Below are 20,835 nucleotides of genomic sequence, written 5' to 3'. Positions count from 1 at the left end.
GATACGATGATCTTAGTCAGCAAACGACATCGAGAACGTTGAGCTTGATATTATGATGACAAAGCGATTTGTCGTAGACTCGTCCTGCTGACACCACATGCTTTCCTCAGATGGACTGAACCCCCGAGCGTCATCAGGAAATAAAATGTAGACCGAGTGTAGAACCTCCATCTTCTGAATCACTGGAATCTGTGCTGGTTGTCGTGTTGTGTCACATTTTTGGAAATCATCATGTGTTTAGCACAAATTCTCTCTCACACAGAATGAATCAGAGCTAACAAAACACACGTGTGTAGACAGAACAACCGGTGAATAACCACGATGAGGCCGAGTTTTGTGATGTGAGGATGACGGACCACAGATGGAGTGACAGGACTGCAGCAAGTGAGAGAACGCTGCGATGGCTGAAGACTGGAGGTGGAGAGGAAGTGATGAGGAGGAGAAAGGGTTAAAGAGGAGAGGAGAGGAGAGATGGTTGCCTCGGCAACAGCAGCCAGCATTTTCTCTCTTTATCAATCCCTCTTGCATACACACACACACACACACACACACACACACATATGTTCTTTTCTCCTCTCCCTCCTTCATATCTTCTGTGGCTCAGAGATACAGTTTTGCAGACGTATATTAACGGACTGTTGTTCCTGGAATAGAATCTTCAAAGGATGATGTGTTTGTCTGATGCTGTGGCAGCGAAGCACAGGATGTTCATCACTTTAACCAAAGACTTGTGTCGTATCGTGTATTCATCTTATCGTATTGTTTTGTATCGTATGGTATCCTGTTGTTTTAACAGGTTATATAAATGTAGAGATGTAATCCAAACAGATTTTCTTTCGATACAATCTTCATTATTTGAATCTCCTTCTGAGATAAAGTCAAATGCTGGATTAGATGAACAGCTACCACCAGTTGTGTTTGATAATAACACAATCATAACAGTTTATTTGTGGAGCTTCAGGTTTTCTATTTCCAGTCACACACTTCAACACATGTTCTCAGTGACGTACACATCATGAACATTGAAGTGTGGTATTGTATCTGCTCCCATCAGCTCCCAGTCCACTGACTGCTGGTGTGTATCAACCTGCCCAGTTGTCCTGACTAAGCTCTGTCATGCACATTTCTGTTTGGCGCCTCCCTGCATGACAGCCGCCACGGGGGGGGGGGTCTGGTGTATAAGGTCACTGTCCCATTACACAGGGAGCATATGAAAGCTTGCATGTTGTGACTTTGAGTGACGAGTGTGTGTTTGTGTGTGTGTGTGTGTTGGTTCTACATACATGACAAAGAAGCCTATGTACACAGAACCTAATAGAGGCTTGTTGTGTGACGGGTGAGGCATCATACCGGCGTACATGTATGTGACACGTGTGTGATGTCATGTAGGATTAAGCTGTATATATAGAGAGAGAGATACGTGTGTGTACATTGTGTCCTGCGTGTGTGAGAGTAACACATATCACTGGGGAGAGGGGGAGCGAGCGCAGACCCCCGAGGAGGAGGAGAGGAGTAATAAAGCACCGCGGCCCGCCATGAGTCACAAGGACAGAGCAGAGATGATGATGGTACCATCAAATTTAATGGGCTGCAGGTATGGCTGGGTGAGAGTGGAAGGGGGGGAGGGGGGGTGGGGGGCATATGGGGACACTCACTCAAGACAGAAGGCCTTAACTCTCCTCTCCCTCCTTTTCACATTCCATCATACAGGCTGATTTGAATTATGATTGTAATATGTGCTCCTGGGAACCTTGGCTCCATGACCCCCCCCCCCCCCCCCCCCCCCCCCAAACACACACACACACACCGCCCGACATCATAAACCTCTTCGATCATCTTGTTACCAGTCCTGCTGTTAAAGATGCTGATGCTGAAGCCTCGTCAAGTCTCTCCTCCTCCTCCTCCTCCACCTCTTCCTCCCCCTCTACCTCTTTCACCCCCCCCCCCCATCCCTCCCGGTATCCGTAGTGATTGGAGGCAGGGTTCTGAGGTTGCTAGGAGACGGGAGGAGTGCGGTGTATGAGAGAGAGTGATGTGAGATGGGTGAGGGACATTAGGGGAGAGCGCCCCCTGCTGGCCATTGATACCTACAATCAAACTGGATCCGCTCAGTGCCTCATGCCACCTCTCATCTCTGGTGAACAGGCACAAGGATCACACACAGGTGAGTGTGTATGTGTTTGTGTGTTAGAGTGGGACAGTGTGCATAGAGCCGGAGTGCGTGGTGTGTGTTTTTTTGTCATGTGATATCCGGATCTGGTACATTCGGTCAATTCCTCTAACGATGGTGGACAGAGCAAATACTGATTACGTCCCTATGAGGAAAAAATACATCTTTAAATAATCACCGCTGAGGTCACAGATTCAGAGACGGAGCTGCTACAAGTGTATTTCAGCATAGCTACATCATGTCCTTTGATGTGTGAGAGTTTCACTGAGATTGGGAGAGAGGCGCCGCACCTAGTGGCAATCAAAGTTCAACATCTCATTTCTCCCATGTATTCACAATTACGTTTTCAAAGCTGCTGCCCTTCTACTGATCTAACACTCAATGTCCGTGGAACACTAATTGTGATATTGTAGGACACTGGAAGAAGAAGAAGGAGATCAAAGCCTGGGAAATTGTACCAAAGCACGAGTTTAGAAGAGCACACTTCAAAGGGACGGATTGATTGGGGGATTTCTGACAAAATAATATGAGGGTTATTTTTAATGCTTTAATGCCAAGGCAGATTCTGAGCAGTTCATCACTGAGGCACTGTTTGTTGTATGACTCTGACGCCCTGTGGTCATCAAGGAAACTGCAAATCACTGCTTCTTTATAGGCATGCCATCGGTTGTTGCTGTGTGAACTGGATGCTGCAGGATGCCAGCACCAAACAAATATGCCGAGCATTTCATTAAGGAAAGGGTTGTAAATATATATAGGAATATACTTATATGTCCTCCAACGAATATCAAGTTTAAACAATTGTGAGCATATCTATATGGTGTTTTTATACATTAGATCAAAGCCACATCATCTGCAAAATAAAGATACGTTATCTAAGTCAAAGCAGGTGATTGAGACCAAGCTTTATCTGACTAGTTTTGATATCTAGCTGAAGACTCATCTTATCTATTACTTCAACATCGATTTGTAGGCAATCCTGCACAATTAGCTCTCAGTCATCGTCTTCAGAGTCAGTCTCTTGTTCTGATTCGTCCGCCTGAACCTCTCCGACATTCCCAATGGCCATTGTGTAATGAACATTCGTAAGTAAACCAGAAAACAAGCAGAGGTTTGTGTGTTTGATGAACAAAGTAATAGCTAGGGGTCAGAGGCTGAAACAGTAGTTTTGTTTAAAGGTCCCTCTACATGTTTTTCTGGTCCCTGTTGCAGAGATGCATCAGATTCTGTGGATTCTGTAGATTCTCTGTCTCATAATGCAAACGGATTAGTCAGGCGTCTCTCTGAATTCCTTTCTGAGAAATGGCCGCATGTTAAAACCTGCTCTAATGTTCAAAACCTATTATTTTCAGACAGAAAAAACTGTGAACTTCTTCTTTGAGTGCCCATGTCCCCCCCAGTGGTGATTGTTCCTCTGTAGGAACAAGTGATTCATGGAAATGTTATCAAATCATCAGCACTCAGAATGGAGTCCTTATTGATTGTGTCCTCGGGTGTAATCAGGGACAGAAAGAGCCTCACACCTTCACACGAGAACGACTCCTTCACGGTGTATTGTGTTCAGAGTGAGCAGCGAGCGCCATGGAGCCACTTATCCAACGTTTCTCTCAACGCACTCAGGTTAGAGAACAAGGCTCCAGCTGAGTCTTAATTGCCCATTCACCTGCCTCTGTGACATGTAGCTCGCCTGCGTCTTGGACCTCTGGACATTCTGGACCTTTTGTGCATGAAAACAGATAGACACATTCAACATGTCGCAATTAATTCTATGTAAATGTTTGCACTGGTGTCCCCTCTTTCAGTTTTGGCACGTCAAGGACATTTTACATATTCACTGTCGGTACCCGGTGCAGATATTTGCGCAGATTTCTGTCTAATTGTCAAAATGGAAATGGCCTGGGCTCTCTCAAGCAATATCTCTTATCACAAATTTACATGGATTTTGTTGGGTATTATAAATATGAAGCTCTTTTACGTAAAGTAGTCGACACATCATTGTTATCATATTTATTCAAGGTAATGTCAAATGTAAATCCCTGTGAGCAGATGAGGTGGAGACAATATCTAACGTTACACAATGCAGTGCAGCCTTGTGTTTTCTCCTTTAATGAAAATATGGTGATTCTTTTATTTTATATTTCATAATTATCTAGAAACTGAAAAACTATCCAGGGCTGCATTGACATGCTCTTCAACTCTCTGCACACGGACAATAAAAACATGAACGAAGCTTGAATCCTTAAAAAAAACAATATTACACTAATAAATACAAAAATATGAACCGGCTGCCTCGAGGGGAAGAAAAACTCTTTTTTGATTTACATAAATGTACTTGTGTCAGTAGAGGAGGTCTATCTTTTGACTTTATGGTTGTATAACTGTAATTTAGGTGAACTGTAGGACACATAAGAGAAAGGACGTTGTGTTCATCTACCTGGTTGTGTGCGTGTCACATGCATGTGGAGCGAAGGATGTGTGTTAAAAAATGGCAGCTTCCTCGACAGCTGTGCGCTCTGAGCCTCCTCTGCTTGACGGTTTTTGTGACCTTGTCCGTGATGGAGAAGAGGACGTGTGTGTATCCCAGCAGGCGCCCCTGTTGATTGGACAAGCCTGGCTGGCTGACTTGCTGGCCCGGAGTATCAATGCCCTTTATCTCGCCTCTCAGCATTTTCACCTCAACTTTAGCGGCAACACAAGCACAACAAACCGCTGAAGACCGGCAAACACGAGCTCCAGTGTGAGATTGCACATGTAAAAAGCAGAATGTAGATATGAAGCCGTAGAATTATCCACAGTTAAGGCTCTGTGATGCAGTTGCTATGGCAACTATGATAGAAATAGACGTGTATCTGCCCGGGAATGAAACGTATTGAACTGTTGTTTAGAAACTGAGGGAGATTTTTTTTTTTTTTTACGCATGTGATTGACAGGGTAAGTGAGTGACTGAATGCAGATGTGCAGGATTGTGTGTTGACTTTGTGTCTGTGCACGTCAGACTGGATTTTTGTGAGGGTTGTTTTTTTTTGGTTGCTTGTGTGGTTTCGATGTACGCATGCATGTCCTGGAGAATGTGTGTGTGTTTGACTCACTGCAGTAAAGTGAAGCAGCATGCATGGGGGGGGGGGGGGGGGGGGGGGGCATAGGCCACATCATAATGATGGTGGGAGAGTGGGTCTGCGCTGAACTCACTGGCCCCTATGTGAGATCAGATAAGCTCCGGCAGAGACCGAGACAATGCATTTTAATGGGAAATAGATTCCGTTTGTGGCACCTCAATTGTTGTTGTGGCCGTGATGGGGTTGTGAGCATGTCCTGTCAAACATTAACTGATGACTGGGTATCAGCGGTGATGATTTAAGTGGCTTCTCTTTGTGCGGAGAGGACAAAAACAACAGAGCACCGGTGCAAACTCAAGCTTCATCCCTCCATTGCACCGCAGTCTTCCTCTGAGTCAGCCGGGTTGGCTCACAAATGGCCTTTTACACAAATCCCACTATTGCATTCAACCCTGTCTCCTCTCCATATTGCCTTTGTAACCCCCCCCGGTACAGCCTTCATTAGGCTTTTTCCACTTTCACTGGAGGGATGGAATAAGAACAAAGGGGCTGTGTCACCAAGGCTCGGCCCAATGCAGGCATTGAGAAAACTGCAATTTGCAACAGCCCCTCTGTAATCTGTGGACTTCTCCTCCTGTGCAGATGTAGGTGAAAATGAGAGAAATTGCAAAAGCTTGAAGGGGGAGAGAGGGAAAGGGAGAGGGAGGGGGAGATGGAGGGATGTGATGGAGAGAGAGGAGGAGGGGGTGCAGGAATATGAGTGTGTGTGCATTTTCAAGGCGGTCTCTCTCTCTCTCTCCCTGTGTGTGTGTGTATATGTGTGTGTGTATGTGTGTTGCAAAGAAGAAGAAGAAGAAAAACAGTAGTGGAACGAGGAGGTCGAGCTGCAGATGAAGACACATGTGAGCCAGTGACCGCAGCGGATTGTGAGTGGTTTCCAGCGGGAGATCTGTGGGATCACCTCAGCTGTGTGTGTGTGTCTGTGTGAGTGTGTGTGTGTGAGGGTGAGGGAACCGGAGGGTGAGGAGGGGGGCGGGGGTGTGTGTGGACCTCACCGCTGACGGGACCCACAGGCTCCCCCCGATCGCGCCGCTCCGCTCCCATCATTTTCTGGAGGTGAGGGACAATAGAGACGAGAAGCGAGAGAGAGGGGGGAATCGGAGAAGAAAGGCCCCGGGATCCGAGTGTCGTGACGGGCCCCCTCCTCCTCCTCCCTTCGCCGCCGCCGCTGCTCCGCGGTTGTCTGGACGCAGGAGGGCTGAAGACGGGGGAGAAAAGGCGGCGGAGCGCTGCACCCGAGGCGGCTGGGCTTGTCACAGGAACGCGGCTCCTCGACGGGGCCTTGTGTCGCGACGGTGTCAGGTACGTGTGTTAGCTAGCCTGCCCCCCCCTCCCCCGGATCTCCCCTCCGCACCGCCGCCGCTCCCCGCCGATCGCTAGCCGCTTATTCAACGCAGGAAAAAATTATTTATCCAGACTGCGTGATGATGAGTTTTTTCAGATGCGGCGCTGGGGAGCTAGGTACCGAGGCTAGCTAACCCCGCCGTGCCCCCCCCCCCCCCCCCCGCTGCCCCGGTGCATGTCCGAGGGGGGGAACATCTGTACCTAATCACCCCGCTTCGGTAGCTGCCCGCTGCCTTTAGCCCGCCGGAGCTACGTTGTCATGAAGTACCTGCAAATTAGCTTCCCCAGCTAAGATGCTAACTAGCCTGGCTAGCTAACCCCCAACTAGCTGGCATTTTTAATTAGCAGTACGTCGGGTGGAGGTAGTGCTGGTGTTGTGTGTTTTTTTTGTGGAGGGGTGCTAACGCTAAACCCCACAAGCTAACAGCAGCACGGAGCTAACTGTGATATTGCGTATGCTACACGCTAAATGTAGCTGCTGGGGCTATTGTACAGAAGCCCCGGTGTTGTTGTGTTCCGTGACAGATGAGGAGAAAACGAACCGGAGCCTCTCGTGTTGGCTGCGGGAGAAAAGGCTCCGTGCCGCGGACACACAAGCTGCATCGAGTCAGATCCCCTCCACCGCTGCACAGTGAGCTGCAGTGATTAATCAGGCATCAGGATCCGAGGCTCACGCACTGATGGAGATTAATTGTGTCCTGTGCATCCCCAGTACATTCCTCTGACTGGGACCAGCTCGCGAGGTGTGAGGTCTTACTGGTTTGTGTTGTGCTCCCAGTCCTGGTCTGGGTCTTCTCATCCAGATGCTCGTCACTCTCACTTATAGAAAAACACTCAATACACATGATAAATAACACAGGGTTGATGCTAACAACACAGGTAGCTGCGAGGAGGCTAAGGGACACAACTGCAGACACGTCCCTGACATCTGTTAACATCTGGTGGTAGGCTTTCATTAGTACAGAAGAATCTACAGGGGATGTTCTCCATCTTGTTCTGTGTTCTAAAAGAGGACATTGGCTATTTACCTCTTTGTCTTTTAAAATAAACAGTCAGATTCACCTTCAGACTCAAGTTCAGCCTGTATCATTGATCACAAGCCCTCACACACTTGATGACGCTGAAGACATGTCCCTAACATCCACTGCTGGTCACTAACATCTGGATTAATTAGTGCTGTTGAACATACAAGGGCTATTCTCCATTTTGTGCTACATTATTAAAGGGGACATTGTTTAGTGTAAAAAAGAAATAGAGGTAATTATGTCTGATCCACTGAGCGGCCACATGGTAATTGTATTACTTTCATATGAGCCAGATTTACCTTTATCCTCAGCTCACCCTCAAGTTCGGCCAGAGCACGAGGCTTAAAACACTCAATGACGCCAAGTTCCGCAACTGAGGTCATGTCCCTAAACCTCAACTGGTAGTTGGTAACTTAAATTGTGCCAAAGACCTTAAATTGTACACAGGAACGTTCACCGTCTTGTCCCAAAATAGAATAATCATAAACATTGTGGCTCAGATTACTTCTACATAAAAAGACCCGTCTCCCAAAGTTGTTGTCGTGTCATTAACCACTTTACAGTGTTTATGAAGCAGACAATAGAGGCTTGTGTCACACATGCTAATTATGGGCTCTGACCTCATAAAGCTGCCATCATCCCCTTTTAAGTGACACCCGTAACAATTAAAGACCATTAAAACAAGTTAAATGCTCCTTTAAGTTAACGGTTTAGTCTGATTGTAAAAAGAGGCGGGAGATGCCGATGCTCTGTGTCGGCTCCACATGGTTGTTTGTTTGTTTACAAGAGAGGAAGTGTTTGGGACCTTGTCTGCTCTGGTGCCGCTGCCAGCCCTCTTCTCTCTCCGTCATCGTTATCAGTCAGAAGAGGCAGCGTGGGCTTGTATTGTGAAAGGGCCGAACGCAGTAAAGGCTATGCTCACGGTGCATATTAAAAGAGGAGTGTTGAGATGAGGCCAGCAAACCTCTCAAGGTAGTGAAGCGAGGAGGGACTTGAGTAGTGAGGATTGTTAACGTCATTATTGGTTTGGTTTATGTATCTGTGATCGACCTGTGTGATTATTTTGATGTCGCAGTAAAGACTGGTGCACTGAAAGGCAGATTTAATACTCTTTTTTTTTTGCAGCGAGAGCAGCTGCAGTAATTTAGAACTGAAATGAAGGCCTGAACAAAGATTAAATAGTAATTGTGTTAATTTGGTTTGAAGCGGCATTGGTAAATATGTCACGTTTATGACTGAAATGTTTAAATCAATTTGATGAATAGAAAAAAAAATGGACCATTAAAACTGTCTTTATTCCAAAAGACATTTTAAACTACGGCTCATTTCTCTTGATAATTATTTAGCAAGGACGACAGAGCTTAAGCAAAATGTATGATAAACAAAAAAGGCCTTTTTATCTTTGCAAAGCAAAATTTCTAATTCATCTTTTGTGATTGCAGAGTTGCGAAGGCTTCTGGTCGGTGCCTCCCGGAGAACGAACGTATCCGCATGGAAATACGGACGAGAAAGAGAGAGAGAACTGAGCTTGAACCGACTCAGCTTGAAGAGGAATAAATGGATTACTCTCCTTTTGGACAATTGTTGCCATGGAACTTGCTAGAATTATATTATGGTTGACACAGAAAAACAAAACAAAGGTAAGACCGCTTCGTGCTGAAGGTACAGGAGTGCACCAAGAAGAATCTGAGGAGCAGAACGATCTCTGAATAGGGACCAACGACCTCTCCAGTCCAGGTGCACGCATGCAGCAGCAAAATAACTAACGAGAAAATGTTATTTAAGAGGGAATGACCAAGAAAAAAAAAACCTCTGTGAAAGAATTAGACTCTGCATCCACCAGTTAATGAGAATATCAATGGAGTGCTTGCCTCCGGGAGCGTTCAGTGAGGGTCTGTATCCAGACCTCTTGATTCTGGTACTGCAGGCTCACACAGCGGTGGGTCCGGTCACACACGTGGACAAACTGAAAGATCGCTCTGACGGAACACAGCCTCAATAGATTTCTGTTTTTCATTCAAGATGCTATTGGATTTTAACTCGGTTTGATCCAAACGTAGCTCTGCTTTGCTTGAGCTGTTGTAACAGCGGAGTGTGTGTTCATGTAAAGACATTCGAAGCACATCTCTCTCGCTGGTGTGTCAGTTGTCCGTGATATTGTTGCCTGCTTAGTGCCAAACTGTCTCAACGCCATGGGAATGACTGCATTCTTTTGATCTTGGACTCCTCTGCAGTAGAAACCTGCTTCACTACGCATATCTTTCTTTAAGACCCTCCTGTATGTAAACATTTTTAAGCAAAAAGGAACCACCACCTTGAAGAAGAAAGATTTTTACCTTTTTCTATATTGATAAAATCATCTATTCAACCTCCCGGGAACTCTCCGCAACAACAAAAGGGATTACAGCATCTGTGATATCTGCTGCAGCTCTTTGGTGGATTTCAAAAGCATTTCCTTGTTTTACTGCCAGGCCAGAGACTCTCTCTTTGTCATTTATGGTTACTGCCATAAGCCTTCCAGTTTCTGATCAGAAACATTCCCTGATATAGACAGTGACAGATATTTCAGTTTTTTTTTATTCCATAAAACCAAAAAAAAAAAAAGAAAATGCAGAATTTTCCGAACAGTCCAGCTCCTACTTCTCTCCCCCATGGGTTCAGTGGGAGGGGTGGAGGCGGACCCCCGTATCCCCCTCAGCCAGCAGAACCCCAGATCTCCCCAAGGATGACAGACGAGTATGCAGGCATGCAGCAACAGAGCCTGCTCAGAGGCCATCACCACCCCAGTCAAGCCAGCCACATGCTCGCTTACAGTGCTAGAAACAGAGCAGCTGTGGAGCAACCGCCAACACAGGGTAACATTCACAGTGGCAATAGTACCAACCCTTACAGGAAGGATGCCATGGACTATTATTTTTCAATGGGCGGGAAGGAGAGGCAGAGAAGGGGAGGTATTGGTTACGGGGCAGGCTTTGGTTACCCTAATATTGAAGGACATGTACCTCACCAGTACCGACACGCTGGATCTGGCTCTGCCCCATCATCTGGCCTGATGTCACCGTATCCAGTAGAATACGGCTCTAGTGCTGGTTCTGGTGGAGGTGCTGGTCCTGGAGCCTTCTCTCCTACCCAGCAGTACAATATGAACCAGAACCCTGCAATGCAGTCAGTGTCCGTCTCTCAGATGCAGCACCGGCAGCATGGGCAAACCTTCCCAGCTGTCCACCATGGACAGCAGCATCGGAGCTACCCCCTCTCTGGGCACAGAATGACCCCACAGTACGCACACTACTCGCCACAGAGTGGAGCATCCAGGGGGTCATCAGGAATGTACAGCCCTCCGCCGCAGAGATATCTTGATGGGGCTGCGAGCACTGGATTTGATCCCAAAGTCAACAGCTCTCCCAGTGTCAACCCCACTTCAAACTCGGTCTCCAGTTCAGTTGCTGCTAACAATGTGGGGCCAATGGAGAATGTTCAGCAGAGCTACCATGCTTCAAGTTATCCTGGATATTCCCCACAGACGCATTCTCTTCACAAGCAGTCCACACTACAGCACCGCAACTCGCAGCACAATTTAGGGGTCGGTTACGACAACTCTCTCAAGATGCAGCACCAGGGCCTGTCTCCAGGGTCTGTGTATGCTAAACAACCCTCCAATCCCAGTATACCTCAAGCAGCATCTCAAGAAATAGCCAAATCCCCAATGCACCCCAACGCTCAGCAAACTCAAATCAACCAAAACTTCAGCCCGATATCGAACCCCTCTCCCGCTGCCTCAGCAGTTCATTCTCCCAGCTGTAGCTCCTCTCCTTCCCCTTTGATGGGTGTATCAGAGGCACATGGAAACCCCTCAGGTCATGGTCCTTCACAACCTCCTCCATCAAACCCCCGTAGCAGCCATGGTCATGGCAGATTACTGCAGACTATGCCACAGTTAAGTCCCACTCCTAACTCAAATAGCAGCATCAGTAGTTGTGGAAGCAGCGGCAGTCATAAAGCTCACAGCATGAGTTCAGTTGCAGGTCGCAGCAAAACAGGTCTAGGAGCAGGAATTGGATCCCGAGAGGAAGCATCCTCTGTTTATTCATCTTCTCTGCTTGATAAGATGCAGGACGCCGGCCTGAATAGTCTTAATGCCTTGAGCTCACAAGTAGCCAATTTACCAAACACAGTTCAGCACATGCTCCTCACTGACACCGTACTTTCACACAAGAAGAGAGAAGCTGGACCGATGCAACAGGCTTTACACAACATGCCCCACTCACATCCTAGGAGTCGAAATGCAAGTGCAGCCTCAAGTACAAGCACGGTCAAAGATGGAAGTGCTGATGGTGCCAGTTTAGATGCTGGCGCAGATGAAGACTCCTCATTCATGTCAGTAGGAGGCTCATCAGGGACCAAGGTGGAGCGCGAGGAACAGTTTTCTGAGGGGGAACACGGCAGAGTGAGACAGATGAGTGGTGCAAGCAGTGGATCCGAAACAACAGGCTATCATCCTCCACCTCAGAATCAAACCCAACCACAGTCTGTACAAGCAGCAATTGCTAAAACAGTCTCAGATTCACTGGCAAAAGAGCAGCGTGTTTCCGAGCTAAAAGCAAATGAAGCTCGTGTTCCCTCCTTGTCATCATCTCCATCCTTGGGCTGTCAGTCATCAGACGCTGGCCCGATTTCACATTCAACGCCTCCAGTTTCCTCGTCCCCCTCCTCCAGCATTCCTCCTCCCCCGCCAAACTGTGTCTCAGAACCTGTTTTAACGTATAACGACAACAGAGGTGGTCGCAAGAAAACAACAGAGGTTAAAAATGAAGTAATCAAAAACGAAAGTGAAGGCGTAGTTGAAAAAAGAGAGAGAGGCAGTAGCCAGATGCAGCGAGATGTAGAAAACACACAAAATGGGCAGGACAAAGAAAATAAGTTGCACACTGCATCCAGATTACACAATAGTGAGAGGGAAGAGAAGCACATTTCAGAAGAACAGCTAAGTGGTGTTGGAGTGATTGTTTCAGCTCGATCTGAGGGAAGTCACAGTGAAAAAACCAAGCACCCCCAAGACAACTGTGGGGAAGAGAAACAGTCACACTCTTACCTAAGAGAGTCAAGCAGCCATAATGGAGAGGAGGGAATAGATCTCAGTCTGTATTCATCACAGAAATCAAATTTTGGACGGCCTCAGAATCCCCCCCAGTCTGCCTCACATAAATATGGCTACCCAGAATCGACATATGGCTCAGATTTGTCAGTGAAAAAGAGAGGGAGGGCTGGTGCTGCGAGTGTAATGGAATCAAATTCCAGATACTTAGGCTACCAACAATCTCAGTCTGGTTCTGTAGCTGAGGCTTTGGTGAAGCGAGGGCAAGGGGCAGGAGGTAAAGTTCACGAGGATAATTCTCAAATGCAGCAGTTTCCCAGCCTTTTACAAGAAGTCCTTCAAGGTTATAATTTAGATCGACGTTATGGCAGACCAGAGCAGGCATTTCCTGCCCATCTCCAAGCTCAACAACACATTCAAGGCAGAACCCCGTATGAAAACATGAGGATGCAGGGTGGAGGAACAGAGGCTGGAAAGCCCACACATCTGAGCCTGAGGCATGGAAGTGAGCAGGATTTCACCACGGATCCACAGATTGCAGTGAAGTCAGAGGTGTCCACTGCTAACATTTTGCAAAATGCTGACAAACTGGAATTAGGTGTGTCCCAGAGTCATTTACAACAGGCTACAGAGTCCCAGCAACGCCCACCCAAACACATCAACTTAGCTGACTACTCCCTGCCACAGAGAAAAGTGTTATCTAATGTGTCCACTCCATCATCTGCTGTTCAGGAGCTCCTTTTGCAAGAGCCAGAGCCGCTAACTGGCACCATTGGTCAAAGTGAGTCTCAAAAGTCATCAGGCTCCATATTGGCCCCATCAGAGCGGCGCTCCGTCATCTGTGATGTGTCGCCAAACCGGCGCGGTACTCCAGAGAGGGACAGGGAGAGTGACCGAGAGAGAGAGAAAAGTCAGATTGGAGCCTCTGTGATCCAACAGCCATTTTCCTCTCCAGCAGCAGCCCCTGATCTGAGTAAAAGAGACACGGGAGAGAAACAAGTGATGAAAATGGAAACAATATCAAAAGACCCTGGTCCAGACATTGTAAATTTACAAACTGATCGTCATGGCAGAGGTGGAGCAAACGAGGCAGATATGGAGTATCATCCCAAGTCTGTCCATTCATCTGTGGTCATGAATGCTGACCCCTATAGGCGTGGTAATGTGGACATGTCCCCCGTGCCTTCTCACCCCATGGGCACTAATCCTTTAGCGTCACCCTCAAGGCATCAGTCCTATCTTCACAGTGTTGATTTATCAGCTGGCAGCGGCAGCAGTTTTCCTGGTTATAGATATGGGGAAACGAGAGAAGGCAATACGATGCCCCGCGGCAATCCCCATTTCCCCTCCCACCATCCGTACCACAACTTAGCCCACCAGGCTCAGTCCACAAATAAGCTTCAAATGTATCCTCACCCTCGTCTCCCTCATCACCCGCATGAGATGAGTGACTGGGTGAAAGCCATGAACAGGTCATCCAAGGAGTTGATGATGCAGCCTGGTTCCTCCCCAGGAAGACACAAGGTCGGCCAATCAGAGCAGAGACAGAGGATGATCCCTCAAACTGACATGCCTGGTGAACAACACGCAGCCAAAACTTCGCTGCATCATCAAGGCGCCTACTTTGATATGAAAATGTGGGAGTCGGCGCACCCTGGAAGAGAAGGCCCGAGGATGATGGAGGGAGAGGCCTTCTACAGAACACAGCCGCCCCCTCCCCCTCCTCCAGTAGCCTCACATGGCCCTGCTCCCCCACAGATGATACATGGCCAAAATGCTGCTGAGCCCGAGGTCCCCAGAGGAGCCACAGGGGAAGCCAAGCACCCCGGCCCCCCTCCTCCATCCAACCCTGCTAAGCCACCTGCCGACATGAACTCCGGGCCCCCGAAGGTGCGTCAGTCTAAAGCTGGTGGTTCCGGAGACACGAATCCACTGATATTGAGGAGGAGGGTTCGTTCTTTTATCTCTCCAATTCCCGCCAAGAGGCAGCTCCAGGATGTGACCCAGCAGAGAGCTGCCACAAATTCACATCACTCCCCTGGGGCTCACTCTGAGTCAAGCCACCACAATGAAGAGGACTCCACCGGTTCAGATATCCCGTGTCCCAGGCTGTCATCGCCCATGTCCGGAGAGAACACGTACTCACAGCCCCAATCTCCATCAAGTGCTAATACCAAGGTTTTGCCTCCCAAGAAAGGAAGGGGTTTGAAACTAGAGGCAATCGTGCAGAAAATCACACCAAATATTAAAAAGCCAGGCGGCCATGTTGAGGATGAGTCGAATCATTACCCAGGATTCTCTCACTCAGATGCATTCAATGATTCACAGGACCAAGACCTAGTACACTTCCCCAGAGTCACAGGAGGGAATGATAGTTACATGGATGACAGTCACTCATTAAACAACATTAATCCCTTCAGAGGAGTTGATGAGACCGGACCTTTACCTCCATCTGCTTATCCATGTGATCCCCTTCAGACATCCCAGGCCCTCAAACAACAAGACTTTGACTTTGGATTGGGGTCTTCTGTGGCCTCAGCATCTGATGACAAGGAGGACTATGCCTTGCTCGGACCTTTGCCCCCTCCTCCTCCTCTTCCTCGTCCAGTCCAGGGTTCGCCACCTCCGTCCTCCTCAGCCCTATCAGATATTCAGCATTTCACCAACACTTACCAGGAGCTCGAGACAAGACGAGGAGAGCAATCTGCGGCTAATCTTCTCCGACAGAAACTTCAAGAATCTGGCATGGGATTCGATGATTATCCTGGAAGTGACTACTACGGAACCACCCCGCCCCATCACAGCCAGGGTCAAGGACATATGCTGAGCAGACATCAGATGTCCTCTGGGAGGTCCAGTCTGTCTCCAGATTCTAAGAACTCGGATAGTCTTGTGCCCAAAGGCTATTTCCCATCTGGCAAAAAGAAGGGCCGGCCCGTAGGGAGTGTGAACAAACAGAAACGGGCCCAGAACCAGGCCGGACTCCCGACCCAGGGCCAATCTCAAGGCCAGACACCGAACACAGCACTGAGTACTGCTCCATCCTCCCCCACTCCTTCTACAGGTGCTGCTTCAGCTCCACAGACAGAGCTGAGTCCCAGCAGCACACCAGCCCCTGCAGAGCATCCGCTGTCAGATGATAAAATCACCCCCCCACTCGACCCCCCAGTTTTAACCCAGGTAGTGAAAGTGGATGTGGAGAGTGAGGACACACAGCCAGAGACTGAGGTCAAACCTGTGAGACGGAGACGCCGAGGCGTCAAAGACGAAGACGGGCCCCTGGAAGCAAGAGGGAGACAGAGGAGGAGGAGAAGAGGGGGGGCAGCGGCGGCACCATCAGTGGCCAAAGATGACCCGGATACACCTTCAGGGGCAGGAGGGGGCAGAGCCTTCACAGATTCAAACAGAAAAGGCCCGTTTGCTCCACACATACACGTGGAGAATAAAGTTCCAGAGATTGGGGCGGTGTGCACCATCGTTAATGCTGAGGAGGAGAAGATGAAAGGGGAGCGAAGTGCTGCCGCAGGGAAAGCAGGCGGCAGTGGACTTGATTGTCTCCTGACCTCAGCTCTGTCCTCCCATGTATCTAAGAGAGACAAAGAATCTGAGAGAAGGTCGTCAGACGAGGAGGAAACGACACTTCAGTCAGGAAAAGCCCTTCCTCCTTCTGGCTTTGTTGTTTCAGGCCCCGTGATGACAGAGACCGATCACTCCGGACGCCTGCTCTGTTGCCTGTGTCAGAAATGGGCAAATTACAAACACCTCGGAGATCTCTACGGGCCTTTCTACCGGGCTGAGTACGCTGCAAAGCTCCCTAAGAACCAGCCTCAGGTCAGACAGGGTCAAGCCACCACAGGCACAAACAAAACAGGAGCAAATCCAGACATGAGCTCAAATTATCTGAGCACGATCCAAGACTCACAAACACCAGAGGCTCAGTTTCCCAAGCCTGTAACTGAGAGCGACTACACCATCAGCCTCGACTCGAACCCAGCGTCCCTCAGCACTCCAGTCAGAACTGCCTCCCCTGCTGGAAGAGAGGACATGATGATGCACGTGGCTGGAAAGCTCAGTAACGCCGCCTCCTCCTACTCCTGCTCCTCCTCTTCCTCCTCCTCCTACTCCTCCGCTACCACCACCACCACAACCAGTAAAACAAAATTTCTAACCTGGGACATGAATCCAGATACCCGACCTATTCCCCAGCTCAAGAGAGAGCTGGACCTTGAGACCGACCCGCAGCAGGTGCAGAAACAGCTGCAGCCGCCGCCCGACGAAGCTCTGCAGCGACCTCAACACAGAAAGCTGACCTCGCACCCCCGCTTCAAGAGGAGGCACAAATCCAGCGAGGACTCTCCCAGGATGGTGCCGTCCAACAGCAAGGCGTCTCTGCCCTTCCAGCCCCCTCCGCCGGCCCTGGACTCCCTGGGACCGTTGGCACAGCTCGCCCAGCTCCCTCAGATGCCCCTGGACCCGGAGGAGCTGTGGGTCCACGAATGTTGCATAGTCTGGACCAGTGGAGTGTACCTGGTCAATGGGAGGCTCTATGGCCTGCAGGAGGCACTAGATGGCGCCAGAGAAACAGTGAGTGTCTTTTTTTTCTGTTATGGGATGACTTCATGTTTGCAGTTTATTTCTGTCGTGGCGTGTTTTGAAAGGCAGTTTGTGAATCACGGTGCTACGCAGAGAGGTCTGTGCTTTAACAGAAGTTATGTGTTTATTGATTTTTACCATTTTTCCAGGCTCTCCACTGTCTTGCACAGTTTTGAGTTGTATTGATTTCTTTCTTTTTGCCGTCTCTGTGCTCAGAGCTGCTCTTACTGTGAGATGGTCGGCTCAACGCTGGGCTGCCACAGCAAAGGCTGCACACTGCGCTATCATTACATGTGTGCAATCGAAGCAGGTGAGTGGATGCATTGAATACAAGTTGTGAGTCGGTGTAAAAACAGTAATATTGTGTTTAGAATCTGTGTGGGAATCTGTGCAGTGTTGAAAGTTCCTCTCCTCCGTCCAGATTGCTCTCTGAATGAAGATAACTACTCCCTGCGGTGTCCGAAGCACAAGGTAAAGAAGGAGAGGTTGGTTTCCACTATATTTCTGAGGACATTTTCAGTCAGTGTGAAATCCCGTCTCCCTGTCAAACACAAACAAGCAGCTCAACAAGTGAATTCTCTCTCTTTCCTCAGTCTACCCAGAGCATCCGGCCCGCCAAGTCAGTTTACCTGGAGCAGTCAGAGAGAGGCTGAGAGAGACGGAGAGGAAGAGGAGACACAAGAGTCCGGGAGCTGTAAGTTCACACTCAGCTGTGTGTGTGTGCGTGTGTGTCTGTGTGTGTGTGTTTAATTTGTTTATGAAATGATTCACTGTTCCCCACATGATAAAGTCTTTCATGCAGTCTGTCCCGACCAAAAACATGTTGAATTTTATTTCATTATAAGTTTGGAATTATAACTTCGAGGTTTACATCAGAATATGTTGTTGTGCGGTGGATTAACCAACTTTTCCTCTCATAACAGTAGATTCCTGACTAGAACTAATATTTAACTGGTAACAGCTGTTTGTTTTGCTTTTGACTGAAGTAGAAACTAATCGGAAATGAGTTTTCAGGCCTCAACTACAGGCCTCTCCACTAATGAACAGAATGTTTATTCCTGCTCGGGCTGAAGACTGTGATCTAAAGTTGGTGATGAGTCTCACTTCCTGTGTGTCTGTGTTTTCCTTTCTCAGGTTAGTTTGGACAAAAGAAGACTTGAGAATCTTGTTTGTGAAGCAGCCCCCCCTGAATGTGAAAGGACAGAACTGGCGTCTGTGATGGAGAACAACAAAAGGGAATGTACAATTTCTCTACGGGAATCAGCATTATTTACATTTTAGACAATGGGGGGGGTTGGGGAATTATTGCTCTTTACTTTAAAGCAGAAAAAAAAGAAAAAAAACGTGGACATGCAACGTACGGGAGCAGAGCTGCAAGCAACATAAAAAAATTCACAGATGGAAGTGGAATAAAATGAGATGTCAGGACTGACGGAGGAACAAAAGGAACTTTACTTTCCAGAAGAACAGAAACGCTTCCTCCCCGGGCTCACTTTGATTTTTCCTCAGACACCGTCACAAGTGTTAAACATTTCTTTTTCATCCTTTGTATCATCATTTACCTTTTCATTTTCTTCCAGGTTTGTTTTATTGTTCTGTTTCCTTTGGAGACGCATATTGGGAGCAAGCTGGGCGTCGAACCCAGAACAGCAAATGTATCCTCTCGCAAGTAGTATTTTATCTTATGATATCAGGACGGCCACAGTTATTATTTTAGTCCTCATTATTATTTTCCTCGTTAGTATTTACTCATGAAAATGAAATGGATGTATCTCACTCTTTATTCAGTCAACGCATACTTTTTTTAATTTTGTTTTCCCATTCCTGGAGAGGGAGGATCCAGAGTGTTATGGTCTGGATTGTCAGGGTCGAGTTTGCCACAAAGACATTATTGCCTTGGAGAAACGGACATCTGTTGCCTTTCAAAGTCACGTGTATGAGTGAGACAGAGTGTGTGTGTGTGTGTGTGTGAGAGCGAGAGAGAGAAACTGAAAAATATGCCGATATCTGGGTCTTTGATTCCATTTTGGTCCTTTTGAAAAGTGTTCTTATTTTTCATCACTGGGGTTTTTACGGTACAGATAGTATTCATGAGAAATCAGATGGACAGTCTTATTTTTCAAGTACAAAAATGTTTGTAATGTGCAAAGAGGAGGTCAGAACAGAGGAGGAGGAGATAACACTACGGACTAATGCGTGTCTGCCATCTTTAACCGTGCTGACTGGAAGAAGATGAAGGACGGGACACGGAACTCTTTTCATTGCTGTGGGACTTTGTGCTGGGAGCACTGGTTTCGTATGTTCTACATAGGAAGTTCTGTTTGACTGACGGGGTGTCGGTTCCCCCCCGCACAGCGATGAAAAACATCGTATGGAACTATAAAACTTTGGAGAAGGTGTCACGCGAGTGGTTGTGATTGGCTGACTGTCCTGGCCATTGGGGGGATGGGGTGGGGTGGGTGGGGGGAGCGAGCCGAACCAAACCAAGTACTTCAGGATGGTTTCATCCTTGAGCAGCGATATGATCGGGAGATGCAAAATCCATTCAGAAGAAGCATTGCCATAAAATTCAGAAGTGAGTCGTACATGGTGTTGTCTTTATCATTTTTTATTGTTATTCTTGTAAAAAAAAAAAAAAAAAGTCAAACTGAGAAGAAGACAGTTACACTATCAGAACCATGCTGTATTAGAAACCTGTCAATATGTATATGAAATATGAATACACTTAAAAAATGCTTCAACTATGCTCCTCTGCTTATTACTGAGACACGTCTTTGTTACTTTCACTGGTTGATACCCCCCCCCCGCTCTCTATTCCTACACTCATTCAGCTTTTACCTTCACGTGTGCAACACTCTCTCCATTCTCCATCAAGACATTGGACCAGCTCAACGTGTCTTTAGATAAACAAACTGTGAACGGCATTAATATAAAAATGGAAAAGTTATAACCTAATTTTCAGATTTTAAATAGATGATGAAAGTTTGACGGTCGTAAACAATGAAAGCGGATTTTTCATACTGGTATTTACATGATCAGGGAAGATTTTATGCAAAAATGAAGCTGCTGGTTGCTTCTTGTTATCGACCAGAGTTTAATATATTGTGCTACAATGGCTCAAAATAGAAAACTAGTAGAGTAAAGCTTTATTAATGTATCACATTATGCTCCAGGTACAGGAACGAGTTACCCTGGAAAGTTGCTGCCACAAAACTGTTTTACAAAATGTAAAGATAAACATTTGACACAGATTCAAACAAAGGAATAATAATAAAATGTTAAATTAAAAGTAGTCTATAGACAGTCGCAGCTGAAAAGGAATGTTTTAAAACATACACACCATATTCACTGGGATTCTGTTCTTTTCATGGAGACTCTGGGAATAACCAGACGTCCTGTTTCATTAAATGCTTTTCATAAATATATTGATTCAGCCGAACACCATCTCTCTAAAGTATGAAAACTAGGCAATAATAAAATAGTATAAATAAT

General features: G+C 47.4%; 1 protein-coding gene across 2 annotated transcripts; it reads left to right on the top strand.

Moving 5' to 3' along the window:
* The first annotated feature begins 6,080 nt into the window (after window positions 1–6,080).
* tcf20 (transcription factor 20) lies at window positions 6,081–20,084 on the top strand. 2 transcript variants are annotated; one of them, XM_062407664.1, is made up of 6 exons: window positions 6,081–6,588; window positions 9,098–17,334; window positions 17,560–17,653; window positions 17,765–17,814; window positions 17,937–18,037; window positions 18,478–20,084. In XM_062407664.1, exons 2-5 carry the CDS (start codon window positions 10,264–10,266, stop codon window positions 17,994–17,996), a joined length of 7,275 nt encoding a protein of 2,424 aa, XP_062263648.1. In that variant the 5' UTR covers window positions 6,081–6,588; window positions 9,098–10,263; the 3' UTR covers window positions 17,997–18,037; window positions 18,478–20,084. The 2 variants fall into 2 exon arrangements, with proteins under 2 accessions (XP_062263648.1, XP_062263647.1); XM_062407663.1 differs by having other exon boundaries at window positions 6,082–6,588; window positions 17,765–17,828.
* Window positions 20,085–20,835: the final 751 nt, after the last annotated feature.

Source organism: Platichthys flesus, chromosome 16 (assembly GCF_949316205.1).
Source record: "Platichthys flesus chromosome 16, fPlaFle2.1, whole genome shotgun sequence".
Lineage (NCBI taxonomy): Eukaryota > Metazoa > Chordata > Actinopteri > Pleuronectiformes > Pleuronectidae > Platichthys > Platichthys flesus.
This window is presented reverse-complemented; position numbering and strand designations above follow the sequence as displayed.